The 26,960-nt window shown below is 38.6% G+C and overlaps 1 protein-coding gene across 1 annotated transcript; it reads right to left on the minus strand.

Annotated features, from left to right (window-relative positions):
- Window positions 1-128: 128 nt before the first annotated feature.
- On the minus strand, window positions 129-26,718 carry LOC121512030 (G-protein-signaling modulator 2-like). The gene is made up of 15 exons (XM_041790995.1): window positions 26,581-26,718; window positions 13,517-13,738; window positions 13,041-13,176; window positions 12,578-12,717; window positions 10,864-10,987; window positions 10,499-10,614; window positions 8,638-8,793; window positions 7,573-7,681; window positions 7,168-7,333; window positions 6,554-6,630; window positions 5,952-6,137; window positions 4,100-4,265; window positions 2,871-3,056; window positions 2,677-2,789; window positions 129-899 (listed from the first exon to the last, which is right to left on the minus strand). Exons 2-15 carry the CDS (start codon window positions 13,735-13,737, stop codon window positions 732-734), a joined length of 2,064 nt encoding a protein of 687 aa, XP_041646929.1. The 5' UTR covers window position 13,738; window positions 26,581-26,718; the 3' UTR covers window positions 129-731.
- Window positions 26,719-26,960: the final 242 nt, after the last annotated feature.

Below are 26,960 nucleotides of genomic sequence, written 5' to 3' on the forward strand. Positions count from 1 at the left end.
AGTTAGGATTCACAACAGGTTTTTTTCTCAAATAGTTTTTCTTGTAAATCGTGTGACAACCATAAGAAAAATCATTTCATGGCAATATTTCCACCAATAAAAAGACTGCAGACCTTTAAGTCCTCAAATCAGTGTCAGATAGCAGATGCTTTTAATGGCTTTACTAGTCACCACCACTGTAAAGGTGGATTTTATTTCCCTTAAAACATTTGTAAAGTCCAGAGGAGATGTTAGCTCAAACCAAGATTTACTGCTCCTTTAGACGAGATGTGATCACAAGTATTTAGAACAGCTTATGTAACATGATTGTCCATCATAAACGGTATTCCCTTCAGCTTGGCTTACGTCCTTCCAGCAGAGTAACGAGTCCAAACATGAACCTCTTGAACAGTTTGTAATTGTGACATGATGGAGGCTTCCAGGGTTGGCAGATGTCATGGGTACAGAGAGATCTTTTTTTAAAAACAGGCAACAGGAGGCATCACAAAAATGTGACAACTGTGAAACACTGTCAGTTATCCAAAAAAAAATTTAACTTCCATAAAAACCTGCTCTTTTTCATAAGCTTGAATTCCTTCTTGTGTCCTTTGCCATCTTTAGTCCAGCAGGGATGTTGTCATATGGGCCCAAAAAGGCAGAAATCAAGAGTTCTGCTGGTTTAAAAAAAAAAACTCCTGACAGCTTTGGTACTTCATCTGTTATCCTCAGACTTTGAAAAGTCCCTTATGAAGTCAGTCTGGTTTGGATTGGGTGACACCAGGGGGCGCCAAAACTCTCTGCTCCTCCATCCTGTTAGACTGGGAGTGCAGGATGAGACTGAAAAAATCCTCATCGGGGACAGTTGGTCCTTTATTTGCAGAAGGTGGAGCTGCACACCTCTGGTCGTTCAGCCTGGAGCCCTGGAATAATGATGAGAAACAGAAAAGTCAAATTATTTGATGCTTATCACAAGCCTGTGTAAACATACTGTATGTGCGCTGCTGTTAATGAAAAGGGTGATCCATGCACTTTCTGGCCCAGGGTCTATACTGTAGTTATCTTGGCATCTAATTCTAAATCGAGTTGATTAAAAATATCTTTCTCTGTTGTACCCTGTTAAAAATGTCAGGCGTTTATAACACAAACTGAGCCTGCTGCTGGCTAAAAACTAAACTAAAACTTTACAGGTGATATGTTGACTTTTTGACCAAATTGCACATTTTTCATCAGTCAAATCATCTTACAAAGCCTCAATATAAAATGTTTTTTCCTGATGAGAGAATGGCTGGACTGGACCAATCAGCGTAATTTGAGGAGCCACAGTTTCATCAGAACTGGAAAACATTTCTTTATTCTAAGAAGAGTAAAGAACCACACCAAGCTTTTTTTGTTGGTGGAAGATGATTAGACTCGTCTCCTGACCAGCTTTGGCAAGAGTTTGATCTACCAATTGGCTCCACTGATTGTGAACAGTGATAACTGCTGCATCTTTAAATCATGTTATGTGGTTTCATCGTAAGGGTGGTCCTCACTTACTGTTTTATGTTTTGCTGCTCTAATTGGTCAGTAATGAATGTGGCTGAAAGATTAGATTAGATCTAAGATTTTTTTAGAGGTTCAGCTCTTCTCAAACAATGTGTATGGACTGACTGATGTGAAATATATCCCATTAAACCGATATGTGAAACAGTCTGTCGGGCATGTCTGGTTAGAGTTATTGTAGATTCACACAAAAATTGCATGGCAGCAATTGAAGTTGCTTCATTTTCATTTTGGCTCCAATACTTGTGAATCAAGGGAGCAGCTATCAAAACTTACGAATTAACCTCCAAGAAAAGCTCTTAAAATGGATCTAATTGGTGATGTCAGTTATTTACAAGAGAATAATTTTGCTCATAACTGTGATCATTTAATTATATTCAATTCATTACTTGCTTAGCATTCAGTCTGAATTGAAAATGAATTTTAACAAGACAAAGAAACAGTGTACAACAAAATCTTTTTGATCAAACAAGACTCTTAAAACTGGTTAATGAAGCTTCAGAGTGATGCAATTTTTTTCCCATAATGCACTGAGCCTCCACAGTTAGGGAGGAACAGCTGTGGCCCCTCTGTGAACTGACATCACTTGATCCCATGAGATTAAAACTATCTGTGTCAAAGTGATACAACAGCAAGTCCTGCATGACAATGAGCCAGGTTCAGCTCAGGTCACAGATATATGGAAGCAGCCAAATGCTTTGTCAGAAAACACCAGAGACACAAAAAGCACTGAAGTTACTTTCAGTGATCTCTTTGCAAACACTCAGAACTGATTCAAAACATGCACCAACATAAAAAGGTTTGAGTTCATGTCAGTAATGACACAGTGCACCAAAGAGCTTACTTCCAGCTGCTTGGAAATTACACAGTCTAATCTCAGTTTATATGTATATTTCATAAAATATGATGCAAGAAATAAATGTATTTCTGTAGGCTTGTTTATAGTACAAGACTCAGATTACTTGTTAATTCAGAATTCACCCTGCTTAAGACTTCTCTTCCACCAAGTGAACAGAAAAGTTAAAATTCAACCTTTAACTTAAAGTTAAAGGCTGAAGTCAACAAATAACGATCAGCAATTCAGGCAAGTCATTTTACTCACTGTATTAGAAAAAATGAATTGTTGCAATAAACACTTAAATTTCCTTTTCTTACTTGGCACTTGACAAGCATATCAAAGAAGACATCGTCCCCCTCTGGTTGCTCAGCACTGGCCTCGAGGCGACTGTACAGGGAGGGTGTTTGACTTTCTGGACTGGTGATTTTGGCTGAAAAGAAAAATTAATGAAACCATGAGATGTGATAGTACAAGACATGGCAAAACTGGACCTTGCCTTATATTTCATTACCTTGTGGGGGGACCTGGTCGGGGCTGGAGGTGGAGGGTGTAAGTGGCGGGTTGGAGGTGCTGAGTCGTAAGCCAGGAAAATGGCTCAAGCTGACTCGTTGGTCGTCCAGACGACGGGCCTGGGAGCTGGCCAGCAGCTCCAGGAAATGACCAGGATCCTGCAATGGTGTTGCGCACTCCAAAATAGCTAAAAAGAAAAATACTCATTTGTGATTTTAGTGGCATATGACAATAAAGTGTCATGCTTGAGATGGTAAATCCCAGTTCTTCAGGGGTTCTTGCTATTTTTGTGTTGAATAAACACATAAGGGAGCATAAAAAGTTAGAGATGTATGGGATGCCACTTAGTTACTTTTTCTCTATCAACTGTACGGCAAAATTCAACCAAAAAATTCCACTTTTGAGCATCAAACACAGACTAGACTTAGGAGTTGGGTGATATTTTTGTGTCACTTATCTTGGAGCAAAAGATGACCAATGAAAAATGCCCAAAGATGCCGCAAACCCTTTATTGCTTCTAGTTTCTGCAAATTCAGTTCAAGATTTGGCTGGATTTCATTGGTCCAATTTGTACAACAATGGTCATACTAGCTGTCTAATAACAGCTTCAGTTCTTCCATGTGGGAATTGACAACACAAAATGTCAATGCAGAAACTTGACTATACATATTATTGCTCCTGGCAATGTTAAGCCTCAAGAGGACAACAGGATCTGCATCCTTTGAAAATAAAAAGCCAAACCCTTTGTCGCTGAGGCCAATCAATACTGAGACTTTCCAGAAAGTTTTGAGAATTAGAAATGTACTTCTAAAAAACTAACCTTTTGTTACTTTTGGGCAACTATAGCATTTCATGTCTTAGTACAAAGACACAATAAAAGAAGACAGCTTTAAAAAAAAAAAAAAAAAAAAAACACGAAGAAAAGGCCTGTGACTATCTGGTTCCAGCCATCACTTTTACAAACAAACTGAGGATGGGATAACCAAGGATTAGGAGTGATACAAAGCACAGACACAACACAAAGGATAGACCATATGCATTATAGATATGGGAAATGGACTCATTTGTGGACATCCTGCATTCACACCATATAAATACTGTACATTAAATCCCTCTATTTAAAACTGGAAAATATTTTTAATTCTGCTGTTTTTCCACTTAAATTTTTCTATGAAAGAGAAAAGTTCTGTATATGGTGTGAACACAGATAGGAACACAGGGCTGACTCACATCTCCTCTCAGCTACAGGTGGGGTGGAGGAGGGAGAGGAGTGAGCAGGGCTCAGATGGCTCTGGCCATCCAGTAGAGTGCACCTTTGGTCGTCCATCCTGTTGCCCTGGAAGCGAGACAGCAGGTCGAAAAAGCTGTCTTCTCCGATAGTGTCCCGGGATCCTGGCTACAGTGTTAAAGAACATGTCAGACTTAATTAGGAGGATCGTCCAGGTTATCAAGAAAGCTGACAAGACTTCAATGAAAAAGAAACAAACTACAGGAAAGACAAATAAGACAACATGGACACAGCATTTGTTTCTTACGTCATTACTCTTCTGTTATAGATGAGATTTTAGGTATAGGGGTTAAACAAACAGTGAATTTGTCAAACAAATACGTTAAAAATAACACCCTATAATATTATAGGCTTCACACTGGTTAAGGCTACTTTAATGCTTTCTCCAGACAGTGTGAGGACGAATTTCAGAGACCCTACTCAAACTCGAGTCTGACCTTGTTTGACATCTGAGTCTTAAAGTATTCAACATTCCAAAATGAAACGTTTTTCTGTTGTCTTAGATGACACAAATGTAAGCCCAAATCTGTTTTCACTTTGACATTTAGGAGGTTTTTTTTTTTTGTCAGAATAGCAAAAAATTATATTGCCTGTGATTGATTTATAAAATCAATAATAGAGTAAAACATCCAATGGGATGAATACTTTTTATAGGCACTGTAATCCTGGTATGTATGCTAGCCATGCAGCAGATAAGCTCACCGTTTAACAAAACCATATCAAAGTTGTGATTTACAATCTAAATTGTGTAATCTAGTACTGGTACAAACTTAAATATTCTTTCTACTGATTTAAAGTGTGATAGTCTTTCCTTTCTTCCTTGCACATAAGTTTTGTTTGAAAACAATCAAAGACCTGGCTCATATGGATGCCTGTCCCAAAGAAAGACAGGGTCTCTTTATACAGTGCTAAAAAAAATAATAGCCTGGGCTATTAGTTTTAGTTTAAGGTTTATTCCATAATTTTTTGTGGAGATTTTTTTCATAACCACATAAAGGGGTCAGATTTCTGGCACAATAATACTGTAAAAGAATAAGCCTTTCCCTGTATCTTCTCTTGAGGTGAACCACAGCTGCTTTTGCATCTCCTCTTAGGTTATTTGACATTTGAGTAAGGCCGGCCACACACTACAGGATTTTAAGCCCGATTTGGGGCAAGATTTGCCTCCCCTGACGATCGTCAGGGCGTATCCCGAGAGGAGCCACGTTGCAAACGACTGTTTGCCTGAATAATCCTCGTGTGTGGTGTCAACATGATTGTTTTACTGCTCCAAATCGCGTCGTAGCCACCAAAATCCTGAATCGTAAATATCAAATACGTTTGATATTTGCGATTCTGGGTTGTAGTGCCGCTGACAAAGTACCCACAACAACCAATGAGAGTGAGCAGAGTGGGTAGCGTCATAACCATAAACACAACTTTAACTTAATTTCAGCCAGGATTTCATCCTGTCTTTCCCATGATTTATGATTTTGCTGCGCCTGTAACTCATGCCAGGGCAGCCTGTTGTGGATGGACAGCAAGAGGATATATCGACAGACATCGGTGTTTGTTTTTTTTTCTGAAGTCACGTGATCACCTAGGTCGTAGGCAGGTCGGCAGGTGTGTGGTCTCCAGTGATCTGACAGTCTGGCTGAGTCGTCTAGTGTGTGCAATCAGAGGATTAAAGATGAAAAATCTTTTGAAATTGTCCTCATATCTGTGGTCTCCCACAGTTTTAAAATCATTTCAGATTTAAAAATCGTTTAGTGTGTGACCGGCCTAAGAGGGTCTTTATGCTGCATCACAATATACCTTCAGGGACACTGGTGCTTCTAGATCAGGTGCAGAATCCTCTATGTGATTCTCATGCTGGTCTTTGGGAGGTGATTTGACGCTTTTGTGCTTCTTGCTTTTCAACCGATGGAAGAGGAAGAGTTTAGTAGAAGCCTTGAGTGTGCTATTTTTTGAAGACCCAGGAAATGAATCATCCTCTGAATCCTGAACATCCAAGGACAAAAACATGATTGGTTATAAATGCTTTACTTATAGATACTTCACTGATGCTAAAACTTAAAGCTTATTAAATTCATTTGCAGTTTAAATGAATATGCATCACTTCAAATAGCTTTCAGCAATCTGTCACATGAAATAACCACATTAGTAGCCTTAAGATTTCATAAGGTATACAAATTAAAAAGGGTCTCACTGTTATTTAAAGGTAAAGCAGAGCTACAAGTTTGTGAGTTTTTAATCTTAAGGCTTTATTTTTAAGTGAATAAACAACATGAATGATTATCAAATAAATGTAAAATACACTCATGCTCTTTTATTAGTTCTACAGGTTAGTTGCACTTATTTAAAACAAAACCAAACTAAAGACTTCACATTGTGTTTGTAGCCATTTTTACACATACTTGCTGTGCAGATGAGTCTCCAGTTTGATTTTTGTCAGGGCTTTGCCTCTGTTCAAAGTTCTCTGTAGACTTGATGACTGAAACAAAAATATTCAACAATGTGTCCAACACATTACAATGTTTATAGAGCACCTTCAAATTAAGAGAACCGAGTGGTTTTAACTGGCCCTACAGAGACTTATTGTACCGTTTACACTCCCTTTCTTATTGTGTGTATCCAAAAAGTCTAAACAAACATGTTCTAACTGGTTATCCTTATCTTCCCTGCCTTTGCTGGCACATGGCTGAATTTCTTGGCTCATTACTGCCACCAGTAAATCAGTGGAAGTGTTTGGCTCTACTGATTACACTTTTTGGCATGATGTACGCTACTACAGGAGAGGAACCATACAAGGCTGCCTTTACCAGGCACTAAAAAAAGCTGTACTGTCACAGACATTTGAAAACCATTTAATTTTGCTGTAGTTTTCATCTCTGAATGTGTGTATTAAGACCTTAAAGATCATTTAACTGTGGTCTTCACACTACCTCAGATTTTGTGAAAAAGAGTCCCAAGTGCCATGGCCACCTGCTTCAAAATGGACAAAGTTATGTGATACTGTTGGTAAGTTTACCTGGAAGGTTGGGGTAACTATGGGAGCCTGCTGGCAGAACAGAGCTGTTAGAGTTTATGTTGCGGAATACGTTTGGGTAAGCGTTGGAGTTGGACTTCAGGCCTACAACCAGCCGCAGGTCAGACAAGTTCATTCTTGCTGTCACCTCCCCGCTTTTGTCTCCGGTCTGCAAAATGGACATCAACACAGTTCATGCAAACAAACCATAAAATGATAAAGACAAAGCATACTACTTAACATTGATTTTGTTTTTGTGTGTCCATGAACATTTAAGTTTCAGCATATGTTGCATACAGAAATAATCTATTAATCCCTGCTGTATCTGATACCATCACTAGAGGGGGCTGTAGGCTAAAGGCAGCTGCTGATTTGAGCCTGAGGGAGGAGGTGAACCTAAACAGTCACCTCTTTGGCAATTTCCAGATGTTTTTCAGCAAAGTGCATAGCTTGCTCATGATTCCCCAGGGCGGTGTGGGCATTTCCTAGACTCCAGTATGCTCTTCCTTCACCGACTCTGCAGGGACACAGGGGGGAGGGAAACAGGCTGAGCAACTTCAGCTGAGATTATGCAAGAAATGGGAAGGGCAGTCATCAAACTGTCATATGAGGAAAAAATGACAAAACACAAACTGAACGTGAGCTTTCCCTCATTTCACACCAGCTTGTGTTCACCAATTCCATAATCATCGTAGCCTTGATATCCTTTAGCTTTACACAATTCCTCTTCTTATTGATAGAGGAGTTTCTTAACCTTAACTTTAAGATGAATACTTGTTTTAGTGAACATATGGATCAAAAGAAACTGAGTTTCAATAAGTCTCTTTGTTTCCCTGCTACTATATCCTACTTTTTTCCTTCTAGAAGGCTTTAATGACAAAATGACTCCACACATTTCCAGTACTAGAACTCACAGCTCTTTTTCCAAACACAACACAAACAGAGAGGCCTTGCTCAATCTACAAATAACTGCAATGTGCAACGGCTTTTAGATGAAGAAACAGACTAGAGGAAAATACACAAATCGACTCTGTCCAAGAAGTGAAACAAAGACATGTTTTTCAGAGTTTTCAGGCTTTAAATGAGATTTTCCTTGTTCAAGGTCAAGTGTATTTTATGTGTATAAAATAAACTGGATATGCGATATAAATAAAGCTTTACACATAATATTTTCCAATGAATTTGTAACCCTTGAAAATATAGTTTTTCAATTTTGCAAAGCAAATCTTCTGGTATTATTCTCAACGCTCTTAAATTATGAAAGCATTACATTGAACTTTGCATCATTGTGACTTTTTGACTGTGGCTATTTTTGCAGTCAACTAAAGCTTCCTGGGTGTTGGCACTCACACCATTAAATCTGGGCAGGTAATTAGCTCATGGACCACCCAAGTCCAAACCGTACATGCTCATTATACTTCAAAGGCAGTTTGGTGGAACACTGACAACAAATGGCTTTTTTATGACTGGTACCTGTCATTGAGGTCCTGAGCGATGACCAGATGTTTGAGGTGGTAATCAATGGCTCTCTCATAGTCCTGTAGTAGTGTGTAAGTGTTGCCTAAACTGTAGCAAGCTTGAGCCTCCACTGCTTTGTCCTTCAGAAGCCGGGCCAGCTGCAGAGTCCTCCTGAGGGCGTGAAAAAGAAGAGGAGGAGGACAGTGAAGGAATGTGCAGGGTGGGAGCATGAGAATGATAGTTATCTGATCCCTTCTTTGTAGCTATTTTCTAAAAGATTGCTGTATCATGAAAATAGAATCCAGGGTTAAAACATTTTAATCTAATCATTTAGGGACCCTGAAAATGATTATTGTGCTCAGAAAAAAGGTGTGAAACATTCAAAACATGGTTTATAATATCCTTTAATATGGTTCTAAGTCGGGCAGAACAATTTAGGAAAATAATCAAATGGCATTTTTCCCCCCAGTGTGGTGATTGTGATTAATTATGCGATTATTTCCTAAGTTTGGTATTTTCAACAAAAACAAGCAATCAATCTATCTATATTATAACCAGCAATTACCAGACAGATTTACCTAGGGCTGAAGGTTTTTGAAAATTATCCAAACAGGATTGTTTTGATTCATATTGCAAATTTCATATGAAATATTGAATTGTAGGGAATGATCATTTTTATGCAATTCTTAAACATATAAAACCAAGGAAACAAGGACTTTTTTGTAAATTTTTACAAAAAACACTTACACTTAAATGTTTGCATGATGTGTAAAGTATAACATCTCTCCTGTAAAAAACACTTTGAACTGATATTTTGACAAACATTTCTGCAGTCTGGGATATGAAAATTGCAGTAGGCTATAATGCAGTTTTGTCTAAATTCAGACTAATAGCCCAGCCTTAGCTGTGTGCGTATTTTATGACATTTAGTAGTTTTACAAGAAACAAAAACCCATCTTAAATGATTGTACTCTTTATTTTAACTGTTTTACAATAACATCTCATTTGAACCATTTACTGAATCTTTTTCCACTGCTTGGCAAAGACTAACAAACCTATGAAGCACGATTTTCTTTATCAAGGTAATTTCAGTGTTATCTATGAATTTTCAGTACTACTAAGTTGGTTCACTTCTTAAGGGGGTAGATCTCCATGAGAACCAAGGCTAAACACTTTACCAGCACGTTATGTTCTTGATAAGAGGTAAATCTGTATGAAACACTGCCTTCTGACCAATCAGAAGTTTTCATTCTACAACAGAGATCAAACAAAGTATGGGCCCCTACTACTTTTGTCAAACTCATTTTAATGAGCTTAATACACTGTACATTAGTACGAGCTGTCAGACATGCCACATATGAGAATTTTAATTACATAAATTAAGAAAAGGGAGTTGTATATTTAGATCTAGTGTGCATAAATGATGATTATGTGATATTATAAGCCTTTGTTTGCACATTCACATAGGCAATAGCTTTTGTGCAAGTTCTTTGTTGTTGCAGCTGTGTGATTTTAGCATATTCATGTGCATGACTGGCTAGCTCAACTGCTAATAATGGCCCATTTATATAAATGCACTCATAGGCACACTAAGTTTACTTCATGGTTTCAAAAGTGTGTGTGGTTCAGTATAATTAGACTTAATCTATTTCATTGTTGTGTATTTTCAAGACTTAACTTAATCTTTTTATCCCCTTTAATACCTCATAAATTTTACAGAACAAGCAAGAGACAGAAAAGGGATTTTAAGAACCAGTGCCAAACTGGCATTAGCGGGCTCGTTTCATGTTTAAATGCATCAAAAATACACAGAGACATTCTTTTATAATCTTAACAAGTTAAAAATAAAGTTAAAAATAATCACTTGTTTACTCACTTGTAATGACCAGCAGCGATCTCAAATTGACTAAGGAATATGTGAGCATTGCCAAGGTTACAGTGGGCCCTCCTCTCAGCTGACTTATCTCCAAACTCTTTGGCAATGAGCAACCGCTGCCAAACATGAGAAATCACATTAAGGTCAGGATTAACAAGAGGTTTTTTGAGGTCATCAGACAAACGTAGCCTCAAGAAGCATGGCCTCTGACAAGACAAAAATGGTTGTTGTCCTTTGATACCTCTCAATAAGTTAAAAAAAAAAACAAAAACAAAAGTGTATTACTTTTCTTTCTTCCAAGAAAGTTAGTAATTTTTGCTAGAGCAGGTGATATTTTTGCATGTCTGTGCAGTTTTGCCTCTTACCTTTTCATGTGCAGCCACAGCAGTTTCAAAGTCACCCAGTAGATAGTAAGTGTTGCCAAGGTTACCATAGGTACGACCCTGAGCAGCGCGATCACCTAGCTCCTTCACCATACACAGGTTTGCTCTTTAAAAATAATAAAGAACAACAGAACACATTAGGCTAGGCTTATTTGTCATAATACAATTTCCAAAATCATTTAACATACACTTATAGTGTAAATTGCAAACATTTTACCAACAAACTGATGTTTTTTTCTCCATCTGTAATGTTTTCTATTCCCTGAGATTTGTGCCTTCAGCCTGATGAAAAAAGATGAGGTGAGCAGCCTCATGAATGATTTTATTTGCCACATCAGATACTCACAATGTACGCAAAAATTTAAGTGTTTGTGAACAATGAATGCCTAGAAAAACAAACCCTAAATCAAGCTAAGCACCTTTACAAAAAACTAGCAGCAGTTTATCCTTCATCCCTGCTGACATGGTGCGGTCTTCAAAGAAAAGTGCCACTGCAACACAGATTTGTAATGCAAAGTTGATTTGCTCGGAAATTTTATTGCTTTTATTCACCTGTAGTTTTTGCAGAGGAGGAGACCTCTAAGATGATTTTGGTCATCAACAGAAATGTGTGATTGAAAAATACTGAAGGGCAACATGTTTGCTTTTGCATTATGGGAGTTAAATAATGAGAGAGATCTAAGTAACAAAACATTAACTGGCTATCTTCTCATTCTTAAGATGAATTTTTGGCCTCTTTGCCTTGACTGATAGACAGCTGAAGAGACATAGTCTGAAAATGTGAGGAGGAGGAGAGACATGCATCCAAATGCTATAGCCGGTAGTTAAACCTGTGTCAAACCCAATCGGGAAAAGCAGAGCCCCAGACTTGGTGTCTTCTAAGGCTGGCCACAGTCTAACAATGTTCAAATCTTAAACGATTTTAAAAACACGGGAGTCCACAGGCATAAGGAAAATTTCAAATGAGTAGACACTAGCTGACGCAGCTTGACTGTGAGACCACTGGAGAGCACACACCTGCCGACATGCCAACAACCTCACAGTGAGGATTTCCCGTACACAAAATTTCATAGAATCTTGCATGATCAATTGTGATTTCAGAAGAACAACAAACCTGGATTATTATTGCTATCCTCAGCTGGCTGTCACTTCACAACAGACTGTCCTGGCCTGTGTTACAGTTGCAGCAAAAATCATTAAACAAGGAAAAGAATATGGATGAAATCCTGGCTGGAATGAAGGTACAGTTGTGTTCATGTTAGTAAGCTGTGAAGTACGCAACATCCCCCTCATTGGTTATTATGGGTATTCCGTTGGAGGCAACTAATAATCTTTATGATTTGAGGTCTGGGAGGCTACTATGAGATTTGAAGCATTAAAATAATCATGTTGATGCCGCAAGCTTGTGGATTATTTGGACAAATAATAATTTGCTATGAGCCTCCACTTGAAATATGTCCCCACGATTGTCAGAGGGGGCAAATCTGGCCTGATATTTGGCTTAAAATCATGTAGTGTGTGGCCAGCCTAACTTGATGCTTAGATTCCTTGACTTGAATGGGATGACACTATTAAAAGCTAAGCTATAAAGGCTATAGTGGGGATCAAACCCATAACTCTTCAGTTGAAATACTGGAAGTTATTCAGGACTTACAACATGAATAATGTCCAAAAGCCAACATTAAAAGAAACTCACTCATAGTACTTTGCAGCTTTCCTCAGGGCTGCCCGAGCCTCCTCTGAGAACTCTCCTGGCTCGGTTCCACTCCAGCAGATGTTCTTGCCCTTGGCGTGGTAAACGTTCCCGAAATTATACAGTGCTCGGGCCTGCCCAACCTACAGCAAGCACATTTAACAGACGGAAACCAGAGTGACCAGTGCTATAATTACATACTTAAAATATACTGACACCAGACCTGCTTGTTTGCATGTGGGCTGGCAAACTATTCTAAATGTTGGTACGCCAATGCTCTGTCGTCATGGTGCATACCAAAACTGCTCTGTGGTTGAAGAGCATGTCATGTAGTATCACTGAAAACAAATTCTGATCCATTTATTCTGATTAAAACAATAAGGTCTTTGTTTCAAAAAATGGGCTGGAGGGTGTTTCACTTACACCTACACACCTCTGTGATTGATTATCACAAAATAAGACCCACCTTATCATAAATGGCTCTGGTGATGTCCAGATGTCTTTGGCAACAAACAATAGCTTCTTCATAACGTCCTAAAAGTTTTAATGTATTCCCAAGGTTGCCACTGGCCTTTGCCTCACCAAGCTCATCTCCAATAGTTCTAAGATTCAAACGAGAAAAAAACACATCAGGAAATAATTAGAGTGCAATACTAGTAGATTACTGGAGTGTAATAGTATGAAAACACAAGAGGAAAAAGAGTAATAACAGCCTCAAGGAGCAATACAGCACAGTCAAGTCTGGCAATTAAATCATGGAGGAGGAAATTATTAAAAAGTTTCACATTTTTTCATAGCATATTGTTAGAGATTAATCTGGAACAAAACTACTCTGCATGGTTGCTATCTCAGTTTCAAGTTCAACAAGGAAATCATTCAAATAGTATGAAAAGCGTTCTAAAAGAGCATACGGGTTTTGAAAAAACTTGTAAAACTGTTCACCTTGTAAGTGTGAGGTCATGCCGGTGGTACTCCAGGGCTTTGTTATACTCTTGTAGGTGAAAGTAGGCGTTGCCCAGTTGGCTGTAGATGGCACTAAGGATTTGGAGGTCTTCTGTTCCAACTTGGATGGCAGACTCAAAGAAGGACACACCGGCACGATAGTCACCAGCCTTACAGAGCCTCTCACCCTCCAGAGCCAGGTCCAGACAAGATGACTCCATCCTGCAAAAAGAGTGACATATTTGAGAGAGGTGAACCCAAAGTCTAAAAGTCATTGCTGAAATTCTTAAAAAGTGGAGAAACAAGCCAAAACATTCAGCACTGAACAATGAGCACAGTCTCATCAATTAGTCGATTATCTGGTTAGTCTAATTTAGTCTTATCTATTCATTTACCACCTGTTGCTCTGAGCCAGAGTCCAATGGATCGCTTCAGAACTTTCTTTTGCTCTTATATGAGGAATTTAAATTCTCAAAATGACAAAATGTAGACAATTTAAAGCAACTTCAGGAAATTCTGTCAATGCTTAGTGTTTTCATGTTCAGTGTGGGCTGTTTTGTCCATGTGTAAGCCTATAAAGTGCAATCAGATTACTTTAATGAATGATTAAACAGACTCCCCTTAAGCCTCAATGTGGGGATCCTTTTAAAATGGGAGCTTTCACAAACAAGGGGTACAGAAGAAAGATATTCAGATCATGTGAAGCCAGGAAAAAGCACTATAAATCTCAAATAGTACAGAGCATTTCCTGTCTGTGGGGAGCACAGAGGCTCAAAAATAACCCTGGAACGAAATTATGTGCCTTACATTTAACCACGTGCACAGTGTAAGCTCAGATGTGTTCGTGGTGAGGACTGCTATATTTAACTTCCACACCCATCCTATGAAAGAAATCTGCCTGTTTGAATTGTGTGATAGCTTGGTTAAGGTTACATCAAAACAAATGGCGTCTGCCAGCATGTTGGGATCAGACATCATGCTCTCAGAGGGTTGATTGAGTGCTCTGTACTGAACTGACTTTTGGTCCCCTAAGTGACCCCATATTATGGCTCAGACAGACAGCGCCTCCACCCACTCTGTCTGCTGAACCCCAAACACACTCTTACAAGCCTTAAGGAAATAGATCATTAGAGTTAAGCGCTACAGCTGCCAGCAAATAACCAAGGCAAATTAGGTTCTATTTGATGCAGGAATGTTTAGCAATTATCTTGCTCAGTGACTGAATTGGTGGTTATGAAAAGACTGACAAAAAGATTGAACAATTAAAACAAAATAACATTTTTTTCTTTTTGTTTTGAGGCCTTGTACACAAAAAGGCAGAATTTGTCAACTGGTCTTTCCCTAAGACCCATTGCGCTCCCCTTAATAACAAATTATGACCCAATATTTTCAACTGCAATTTATTTAATTAAAAGTTGTGCGGTTTAAATTTGTGACAGGGCAAAACATCACAGCATGTCAATGTCAAAAAATGCCACACTAGTGATCAGGTTGATCTTATCAATCAGAGCATTAGCGAAAGCAACAGATGATGGTTCAGAGGCAAAGTCAGAGTCTATCCCAGCAGCTGTCATTGGGCGATAGGAGGGGTATACCCTGGACTGGTCACCAGTCAATCGCAGAGCTGACAAATAGAGACACACAACCAGGCATGCTCACATTCACACCTAAGGCCAATTTAGAGTCACCAATTAACCTGATGAGCATGTCTTTGGTGGTAGGAGGAAGCCGGAGTACCTGGAGAGAACCCATGCATGCTGGAGAACATGCAAACTCCACAAAGAAAGGCCCTGACTAGGAAGCAAACCAGGAACCTTCTTGCAGTGAGGCAATAGCGCTAACCCCTGCGCTGCCGTGCAGCCCGGACCTACATCCATACATACTATCTTAATCAGTTTTTGCAGAAAAACCATGTAGGTTTTGGTTGTTTTCTTGAGATCTCAACTCATATACCCCATTAGTTTGAAACAACAAATGTGGCATTCCCATTAAGATGTGTTTATTTTCCAAGCTCAAACAAACAAACAAACAAAAATAAATAAATGTGTTATCACAGAAATGTAGTAAACAGAAAGTATGCATGCATATCACCCCAGAGAATCTGTGCTGGTGTGCTTTTAAAACTTTTTTTTTACCCTGCCTCTTTGTTCAATAATTATATGTGAAGTTCCATCTAAGGTAAAAATTTGCCATTTTTTAGTTTTTGAAAATATTTTTAAGTTTTGATCCCAATTTCTCTTTAAGGAGGAGAAGGTGGCTCATGAAGTAAGACTAGTTGAGAATCACTGCTCTAAAAGCCTCTTTAAGGCCAGCCTGCTAACATCAGAAAATCTGATTTCTTTTTAATGTGTCATCACCTCAATAATATTCAAATAACAAGATTTCAAATTACAAATTACCAAACAAGTTTGATTAATGAGATTCGAGACACCAGGGAGACCACAATCAAGGCTGTAACATCAAAAATAAAATATGTAGGCCTCTAAGAACAGCATCAGTTGGCCAGATAGACTGTTCAAACCATCCTGAAAATGAGAAACAACTCCAGGTTTGTCGGCAGAGGCCAAAGCAAACCAGAATCTGCCAAGTCATCCTCTAGAGTACGGGAGGCATTAACTTGCAGCTTAAGCTCCCTCCCCTCCATTCATCTGCTGAACTGGTTCAAATCTCGGAGGGAAGTAGTTAACGTCAGCTGGACTGCATGGACCCTCTGAGAGAAGTAAAAGTTGATGCACAGACTTCAGACACTTGTGTTAAATGCTCTTCACATCAAAAGTAGCACGTGTGTTTAACCTTAACATTACATAGACGTGATGGTACACAGAGGATGTTTTTGATTCTGCCATTATTAATACCACACACACACACACACACACACACACATATGAAATGCTTTCACATGCTAGCTGGCGACAAACAGAACAATTCATTACATTGAGTTAATGTGAAGTGACACACAAATGCTCTGGCTCACATACCTGCTGCCTCTCCCCATTCTGATGCACTCGAGACAGTCTGACACGACGGACATTTCAAGCTTCTCGATCAGTCTCTGGAGCAAACACAGCTCTCTCAGCACAGCAAGCATTCCCTTCTCTTCCTTTACGCTCATAAACATAATGTAGCCAGGCACTGTGTCCTGACTTCATCAAAAATGAGGAAAACATGGCTCCCTTGGGATCTGCTGCTGCCTCTCAGAGCACCCTGCTAACTTATGGTTACAGCAAAACAAAGGACTTAATCCGCTCAGCCTTCACATTGACCTTAACGATCCGGTCAAGAGGCCTTTGGTTAGGACACATGCAGATTAAGAGCCTTCTGTTACTGAGCAGAAATGGGTGGAGAGAGAGAGTGTTTGGCTAGGTGTCCATGTCTAGCTGATAGCGTTTTTCTTTACCGCTTAGCAATTGCTAACCTGCATCTTTAAGCACCTTGATGATGTGTGTCACTTCCAATTAGGTCAGACCTCAGAGGTTAATTATAGCCTCTTTAAGTGGCTCCAGTGAACCTTAATGCTATTTGCTCCACACTCCATGAAATAATCATTCTGTGGCAGACTGCCAGGAGAGGAAGGAATTATTCTCTTAACCCCACAGAAATAATTTACCTCCGTAATGGTTTATATTCAAATGAGATGGGTTATTCATTGTATGGTTTCCATTATTCTAAAGCATTTCCCTGGGCAAATCCCACAGAGAGAATAATAATGCATCAGAAAAGGGAAGCAAGACATAAATTTATATACCACATCCCAATCCCTCCCTTCTCATGTTTCTGGGTAATCAGCTGTAACCGATCCGGACTAATCCACTTCTCTGAATTAAGAAAGTCTGCACCAGTGCTTTCAAGAGGAAATAAATATGCTGTGCTGTGTCACTGCAAGTTTGAGCACACAGATTTAAATGAGCCATATCACAACAAAGCTGCCACCTCAGTTGGCCAAAAACCAAAACAATTATAGCTGAACACCATTCAATTAAAGTAACAATAGCTTTACCTTCTGCAAAATATATATTTTTAATTTTACAAAAAAGTACAGGAAGTTATCCGAAATAAATGAAATGACTTTCTTTAGCCTTAAATATTCAATTAACTTTTGGATCTGATGAGAATAAATATAACTATAGACCAAAATAATGTACCTTATATATGTGGGGGACTAGACTATGTGTGGAAATATGTGATGTGCAATACTATTTTTTCAATTTTGTGATAATTATGTGATGCTAAACTAATTCAAAATAAACTGTATAAGCATAGTTTTATGAGTACAAAACAAATCAAGCATTTTTACAATTAAAGTTGTAGAAATTATTATTGGAGAGTGGCTGATAACTAGCTCAAGCTTCATAAAACTGTATGAAAATGGTATGATAGTGTGAAAAAACAAACAGAAGCTTTTCTTGTTTGCTTAAAATATTAGTTCTTATCAACTGTGAGGTTTCAGACCTTTGAGGTAAGTTTTATTTTAAGAGCTAACACAGCAATAATGATGTAATTGCAATTTATAGTACATCCCTGAGGATGATCTTACTGCGATAATTGGAGAGCTGTCCGTCTGTATGTATGTATGTATGCATGTATGTCTGTCTGGACTTGCAAACCTCCCTGATGCTCCAATTGTTATTCATACCACTCAGAGGACTTCTTTGGTTCAAGACTGGAACCATGACAACTTCATAAAAAGGTCTAGATTTTGTATAATACTCCGCAATTGCAGTTTTTATGCTTCAGTTTTCTCCCGCTCAGGTCCCCGTCCACCAATATGGGTGAAGTGCTGACATACAGTGAGCATATTGCATCAGTTCCACTTAGTGCAGTTTCTCTTTCGCTGTGTTTTTCCTTGCCAACCGCCATTGCACACCCGACAACGGAGGAGAAGAAGCTGTGTTTTTCTAAGCGTCGACCGAGCTGCAGCTACTTTTTTTTAACGCTTTCTACTTCTCATCACCACTGTTTCATAACTGTTGTGCGTTTACGTGTACATATCGTTACCAACATGCACCCTCGCGGTTTTGCTGCTTTTCTCTTAGCCTCCCTGTCCTCTTCTACCACAACTACCACAACCACCAACCGCTTTAGGTTTGGAACAGATTTCCCCCCACTAGGCAACACACCCGCTGACAATAAATAAGTAATTTCAGTTACAGTTGGTACGGTACTTCAAGCAAATATGCAGGTGAGATGACTTAGATGTATTCTTGAGACTAGACAAGTCAGCGGGCATAGTGTCCTGGGCCCAGAGCGGGCTTGCACTCAGAATCAGGTTTATTGGCCAAATATGCTTACATCTTTTATTTAAATGCTGTTTATGTATAACCTGCCTTCTCAAAATTTAAAAATCCTGCTGGCCTTTAATGATCAAACTGCCCTCCTTCTGATTCTAAATGTTACTGATAAAATAAAAAACAAATGTAGTTTTCTGTCATTTTGAGGAAATTGATCAAATAAAACTGTAAATTTGGTTTGATGTGAAAAAAAAAAAAAACCCTCAGAGATTCAGTTTTCAGATCATAACACACACCCTAAAGACCAATCAAATTGCCTTTATTGTAGCTGCTTTGATACATGTTTTCCTTGTTGATCTTTTAAAAAGCACATGAAAGATCTCTCTGATGTCCCTTATTTGATGAAGTTAAAACCGTTAAAGACAAGACTAGCTAGTTATTAAGCTGCGTCAATAACCTAGAGGCTAGTCAGTTACCCGTTACTGGGAATGAAACATGGGATTAAGTTCAAGAGAAATGTGTTGATACTACACTGACATGAAGAGGCTTGTTTGTAATACCAAACATTACAATGGGATGAGGCAATATGTGCCAACTACAATGACAACAGAGCCCACATCATAGTAAATGAAAAACTCACAGTGCTGTTAGAGAGGAACTCCTGAGGTCTACTCTGCATCTTTTAGTTAACCAATGAAGGGTCGTGTACCTGCTACAGACAAGCTGTTGTTACTATCTAAGGACACACAAATCTGAAAAACTGTGTCCAAAATATTGATGAAACTGTGTCAAATAAGGTCAAAAATATTTCTATTATTCAACAAATTTCTAAATCAAAGATACAGCTGAAGAGTTAAGTCTAAACAGATTCCAAAAATACATGTATTTAAGTAAGTGATTCAGATAAGAACAGCTGTTAAGAGTTATTTCCCCAAATTTCCTTCTGAAGTTGTATATACTATTACAATTTTTTTGATCATAGACGTATTGATTACTAAAGTAATTGCTTCAGCTCTTATTTACACATAGGCAAATGTTTATTCAAAGTTAAAGCAATGCAGATTTTTGCATTTAACATGATGTGTGGGGCAGTGCTGCAACAAATACTTGATAAATGACAATAGCAGGAAAATGTGTTTCCATCTCATCAAGGATTTATAATATTTTACTCATTTGAAAGTGAAGTGAGTTCAAAACCATTTGTTTGAGCAGAGAAATAACTTAAAGACATCACATTTTCTAATGAAAAATATGAATTGTCTTTTATCTTTTTAAACATACTATGGCAGAAAAAAGATCAGAGTGAATTAGCACATAAGTTAATAAGAAATATAATCATTACCCGCAGCTCAAATAATGCCACAGCATCATCATGTATGCAACACTTGATGCTCATATGCAAGGAAATACTTCCTGTCCTGAACCCAGTGCAAGCAGCAAAACACACTCCCAGTCTGAAAGGGGCGTAACTGTCAGAAGAGCAATCCTAAAAGGGATGCTGAGTGATCATAGCCAGAGAGCGAGCCACATGTTGGATCCCTGACAAGCTTAATGCAATAATTAGAAATTGAAAGCCAAAGCCAGAAGGACTCCACACATTTACAAGACAGCTGTAGGAGAAAGGCTGATCACTGCTTTCTGGTTTTCATCTGACAATGTGAAAGTTCAAGCATCATTCTATCTCTGCCCCACCTCTTATGATGTGAAACTGGAGCTGAGGAGCCACAGTAAAAACTCACTGTCCCACACTGTCATAAAACAACAAGAGACAAATGTTAACTTAATCACTGATTTTGTACTCATATTGTGTTGTAGATTTGTTGAAGCTCACAACAATCTTAGACCTGGTCTTCCCACTAGGTTTAAAACACTCCATAAAACATGGTTTCATGGTGTATTGTTTTAAAAGGTGGAATAGCTCAGAAGATGAGATGAGGATGGAGCAGAGGGATTTACTTTGTGTCTGTAGTTAGTTCTACATAATATATTACATCCTTTACAGATACTGTACATGACAACGTCATAAGGACTCATGCTTTTGTTTTTCTTGGGCACAGATAATTTCACCCATTCAACAAAAGAGCATTGATGAATTACCTCAAGTTACTGGTGATTTCAACACTCCGTTGTCACCATTTTTCTTTTATACTCAATGTTAAGGGTGTATGCTTTGGTTATCAGCTAATTATTATGCTTTGACATATTTTACTAATATTTTTATTGTTGTGGTTTAACAGTAGCTCATGGAAGTCTCTTTAGCCAGTGGCCTCGAGATACACACATGAAGCAGCACTGGAATTAACACTGCATGAAGTAATAGCCTTTCACTGATTGGTCAGATGAAGTCTAAATGTAAAGTCTGTGGCATTATATTGGTTAGATGGAACATACGCTTTGCTAATGAAGATGAACTTTACATCTCCATATAGCAACTAAACAATGACACAACTTAAGTGAGAACTTAACAAAGTTCTTTTTTTGATTCCCTAAATTCTACATGACATTTTTGTGGTTCCCCCCATGTACACCTAGGTTCTCCCTGGGTACTCTGGCTTTCTCCCACAGTCAGAAGACATGCTCTTTAGGTTGACTGATGGCTCTAAATAGCCCCGAAGTGTGAAAGTGGTTCCAGCCCGTTGACCACAAACAGGACAGGATTATGGATAGACTGTTAGTTTCAACCTAAGGTCTAGGCCTTGTCCACACAGAGACAAAAAAGACATATTTCCGTTTTGTTTTCCGTAAACACGGAATCCTTTCAGGAAATGTCCGCGTAAGCAAAGAGCCACTGAAAACCCCTGAAAACGCTGTAGTATGCATGCTAAGCCTGTAAGCAATGCTGTAATGCTGCCATGGAAATGCACCAAAAGAGAGAAGAAGATTACAGAAAACTTCCCAAAACTTTCTCCTGATGCCCTTCTGGTTGTTCTCTGGGGTGGATCCAAGAACATCTGGTTTATTCTGTTCTCAGTGGTGGTAAAGGAGCAGCAGATTTGCCTGTAAAAGCCATAATATGCTCAGTAGATTCTGCAGCACAAACACAATGTTGAAATCCACCATTGTTGCTTTGGCTTGGCCCGTGCATGCAGCTTAAGTGGGCTATGCTATGTATGGCATATTTGTTTCAAGAACGATGCAGTTGGCTGTCCACAAAACGGTAAGCATTTACAGATTTGTTCACTCTGGGACCTGGTTTCAAAAAGTAGCGTTTACGGCCTCCACAGACACTGTTTCCATGTCGATGAAATACAGATACGACAAAAAATGTTTGTGTATATACTCCTGAATTTATGTTTTTCTCAGTCTTATTATGAACTAAATCATCAGTCATATTTGATTCATATAATCGTCATCATGGATTCTGTTATAACTAGTTCAGTCATTAGTTGCATCCTTAGTCAGCTTCCAATTTGTTGATTAACTGATGCCACATCCTGTTGTAGACACATCTGGCTTTAAAAGAAGGTTAAAATACAGAAGTCATTGGAGGGGCATAGCATACAAACTTGACATTTTTGTATTTGACACAAAGAATCCATTTAAAAAGAGACACAGTTTAAGCTCCAATGCTTAGGGAACTGTAGTGCTGGGTTGATATTCACCTGTTAAACTCTGTAGACTGAGTGCCAAGAAAACCCAACAGCTCTGTCAAACTAATCTTTGAAATCAACAGAAAGTACTTATCCAATTTGTGCCAAATATCCCAGACCATGTCAAAACAGAAACTTCCAACGGATAGGGTTACATTTATCTGCTCTGCCAACCAGCAGTTTTGGTGATCATGTGCCCACTCACTGTGGGTTTTTGTTTTGATCTCATGTGCATACCACTGCACTGAGCCGTACTAGACTTGTTTGCCTCCCTGTCAGCTTCAATGAGTCTATTATCCTATGACCTCATTCACTAGCTGAAGTGTTTTCACCCAAAGAACTCCAGCTGACTGCACGATTTTTGGTGAATTGCATCACTCTCTGCACACTCTAGACAGTACAGAGAGCAAAATCCCTAGGGTGCTGCTGTTTCTGATGCTAAGACCACAATGTCTGGCAACAATCGAACCATGCTCAAAGCCACTGTTACTCTCTATCTCTCTCCCATCAGTTGGCACTGATAATCAGTTGTCATATAGACACCATCCCATTAGCTTAACTTACTCACCTCCTCGTCACTCTGCTTACATGACTTTAACAAGCAGAGTTTCCTTGGCTGTGAGTACTGGGCTAGAGTGAGAGAAAAAAGGCTTAGGAAACCATTGCAGGTGTTTGGATTCAATAGAGCTCTTTTTGGGACTGAAATAACCAATGAGAAATTAGACTTTTACACTTTTGAGAAAGTGGATTTTTTATTTTTTGTGAGTCATAATTACTCAGATTAAAACAAGAAAAGGCTAGAAATATTCACTTTCTGTGTGATGAATCTAGAAATTTTTGAAGTTTCACTTTCTGAAGTAACTTAAACGAAAAGATTAACTTTTTCAAAATAATTTCAATTTTTGAGATGCATCTGTACATCTGAATGGAGAAAAATGACAAGCACATGGCCTCCACACAGTATCCACACTCCAACCCAGGTGGCGCTAATTCCTGTAACGGTTTCGTGACGCTGTTAAACATCAGACCAAAAAGAAACAGCACAGCACCAATGTGCTTGTATTACAGTGTTAATTTTGTCGACTAAAACTGCGACTAAAACTATTCGTCGGCAGCCTTTTCTTCCATGACAAAAACAAAACTAAAACTAACAAAAATAGATCTGTGATGACTAAAACTGATAAAAATTACATTTAGTTTTTGTTGAGATGACTAAAACAAGACTAAAATTTAATTTAGTTTTCGTTGGGCATTAAAATCAGTGAAATGTCTCCACTGTGGGTAAATCTGTCAAAATGCAATGCATCTGAAGCTCTTCTGCCTCTCAGCTGTAGAGAGCAGGGACTCCAGGTTTGGCAGGGTGTGTTGAACACACTACCAAGATTTGGTACCAGATTTAGGCAAGAAAATAAATGCTTAGACTAAAAGTAAAAACTAAAATGTGAGGACTTTTTATAGACTAAAACTAGACTAAAATGTTGTGAGTTTTCGTCAACTAAAACTAAAAAGGGTAGAAATGACTAAAACGGGACTAAAACTAAAATGCATTTCATTTAAAGACTAAAACTGAAACTAAAATTTTAAAAAGCTGCTAAAATTAAGACTAAGTTTTTTCTTTCTTTTGTAAAAGAAAAAAAGGATGTTTGTTTGGAGATCTACTTCTTATCGTAGTAAGTCTGTCAAACCACATGCTATTTGCTCAACCTGATAGTTATTTCGCTATACTCATAATAAATAGGCCCATTAAATGTTGCATCCCAAACCCTAACCATCAAAATATGAATACACCCAACCAAACTCTTAAATTAAGTGATGCTCTCAAACGTGATAACCATCTTCTCTTTTGAAGAAAGCTTAAGAGAAACCATCATTCATGACTCAGCCCTGATCCAGCATGGCAAAAGAGGTCGCAGGCAAATTTTAAATGACAAACTATGTTGCAACACCATCACTGCAGGATACTCTGTAATTACAGTATTTGTGACTAAGCTCCAAAAAGAGGTTAAAGGAGCTTTACAAACAATAACATATGTGAAACTGTTGGAAAAAGGAGCAGTGGAGCTGTAACATGACTGAAGTAAAAGTAGCTATACTACAGTATATCTGCATGTCCAAGTAAAATAACAAAATAACTAAAGCGAGAAAATTAAAGAAGCCAAACTTTAAAGTCATCATCATACAGTGTCTATAAAAAGTATTGACAGCCTTGAATGTTTGACCATTTCACTGATTTTATAAATCAGTCATGGTCAGTATAATTTGGCTTAAAAATAAAAAACAACTCTTTGATGTCAAAGTGAAATCAAATTTCTCCAAAGTAATGTGATTTAAACAAACGTGACCTATGGTCAAATGAGGGACTGCATAAGTATTCACCCCCTTTAAAGTGAATGACCTAATTCAACAGAGGTCCAGCCAATTGGTGCTGGTATTCTCTCAATCTATGAAATGGGGATCACCTGATTGCAGTGATTGTGTCTCAAGTGGTTGTAGTACAAATACAGCCACATATGGAAGATCCAGTCACTGGTTTATCAGTATTCCTGGCTACCATCACACCATGAAGACAAAAGAACACTCTAAGCAACTCAGAGGAAAGTTATTAAAAAGTTTAAGTCAAAGGATGTATACTAAAAAACCATCCAAGGCACTGAACATCCCCTGGAGTTCAGTTAAATCCATCATCAAAAAATGGAAAGAATATTGCACATGTGTAAATCCTCACAAACTTAGTGAACATGCAAGAAGGAGACCAGCAAGAGAGACCACCAAAACATCTATGACTACTCTGAATGAGTTACAAGCTTCAGCAGCTGAGACTGGAGAGACTGCATACAACAACTGTCGCCCAGGTTTTTCACCAGCCAAAGCTTTATGGGAGAGTGTCAAAGAGAAAGCCACTGCTGAAGAAAACTCATATTAGATCTTGTGGGAGATTTCATGTTTAAGAGGAAGATAGTTCTTTGGTTTGATGAGACCAAAATGGTGCTTTTTTGTGATCAGACAAGACGCTATGTTTGGCGGAAACCAAACACTGAACATCACGAGAAACACACCGTCCCCACTGTAAAGTGCGGTGGTGGCAGCATCATGCTGTGGGAATGCTTCTCTGCCCTGGAAGGCCTGTAAAAGTACAGGGTAAAACGAATACAGCAAAATACAGGAAAACCCAAAAGAACAATCGTATTCAGTCTGCTAAAGAACTACAGCTTGGGAGAAGATTTATTTTCCAGCAAGGCAATGACCCAAGCATAAAGCAAAAGCAACACCGAAACAACGAGGTGGATGTTCTGGAGTGGCCAAGTCAAAGCCCAGACCTCAGTCCAATAGAGAATTTGTGGCTGGACTTGAAAAGGGCTGTTCACACCTAATCCCCATGCAACCTGACAGAGTATGCAAATGGAGTAAAATTGCAGTGTCCAGGAGTGCAAGCCTGACTGAGATTAATCCACACAGACTCAGTGCTGTGATTGCAACCAAAGGTGCATCTACTAAATATTAACTTGAAGGGGGTGAATACTTATGCAGTCACTTATTTTACATAACATGACCTTATTTAATTGATATCACTTTGAAGAAATCTGTTTTCACTTTGACATTAAAGAGGTTTTTAAAAAAAAAAAGTTTAAAAAGCCAAATTATATTGGTGCTTTTCTCTCAATTTACTACACTGACAAAAATCCACTTTAGGTTGCTTGAACCACACTGACATATTTCAATAAAGCAAAGTACTTCATGATATCAAGATAAATGCATTGTACTTTTAAACATAAGTAAAACGACGATCATGCTTAAAGACCCAAGTAGACTCAATAGTATTTAAAACCAATGAGAAAGAGGGGAAGAAAAATTACCCAGTTAGGCCTACCTGGAGGACGAAAAACATACACTTTTGTACCCTTAAAGTTTCCGCTCTTAACGGGAAAATGGGGAAGCTGTCGTTATTTATAGTCGAGTCCTTGTACGACAAAACCCTTGTGATGAAGAGTGTTTGGGAAATAATGAAACAGAAAGGCTGGAAATGACTCAGTTCAGGAGGAACATGCCATCACATGTTGATGCTGTCTGTCTGCTCGGCATTTAAGGAAATGACGGAATATTACAGCTAGTCGATAAATACAAAAGACGAAATATATTTATGTAAAGATTAGGCAGTGGGTAAAACAAGCTAACGTTAACAGCCGAAGTAATTGAGCAAAGCGAAAAGAGGGTTTCGCAAAACTTTCCAGGTATTTTTTCCACTTACCTCAAACTGAAGAGCGTCAGTGCATCACAAGGAAATATATCTTCAGCGACTGAAAACTTTAAAAAGTACTCGTTTGAACCTCCTGTTTACTTAACTAACTTGTACTATCATCTGAGAGGAAGATGCGTCCGTTGCCTCGGGAAGCAGAAGTTAAAGAAGCCACTCCTCGCGCACAAAATCTGCCTCCAATTAGGATTCCACGGTTGCTGCCTTCAGGTGTCGTGGGAAATGTTGAGATTACGTCCTGAACGGTCGTCTTGTAACCTACCCAATCTGATCTTTAGAGATAATTAGGAGTTGAATGCGACGTTTAAGGGGCGGGGAACAGTTGAAATACCACCACAGATAATTAGCAGTTATATTCAACGTGCTTAAGGAGT

The sequence above is a fragment of the Cheilinus undulatus genome, linkage group 7, assembly GCF_018320785.1.
Source record: "Cheilinus undulatus linkage group 7, ASM1832078v1, whole genome shotgun sequence".
NCBI classification, from domain to species: Eukaryota; Metazoa; Chordata; class Actinopteri; order Labriformes; family Labridae; genus Cheilinus; species Cheilinus undulatus.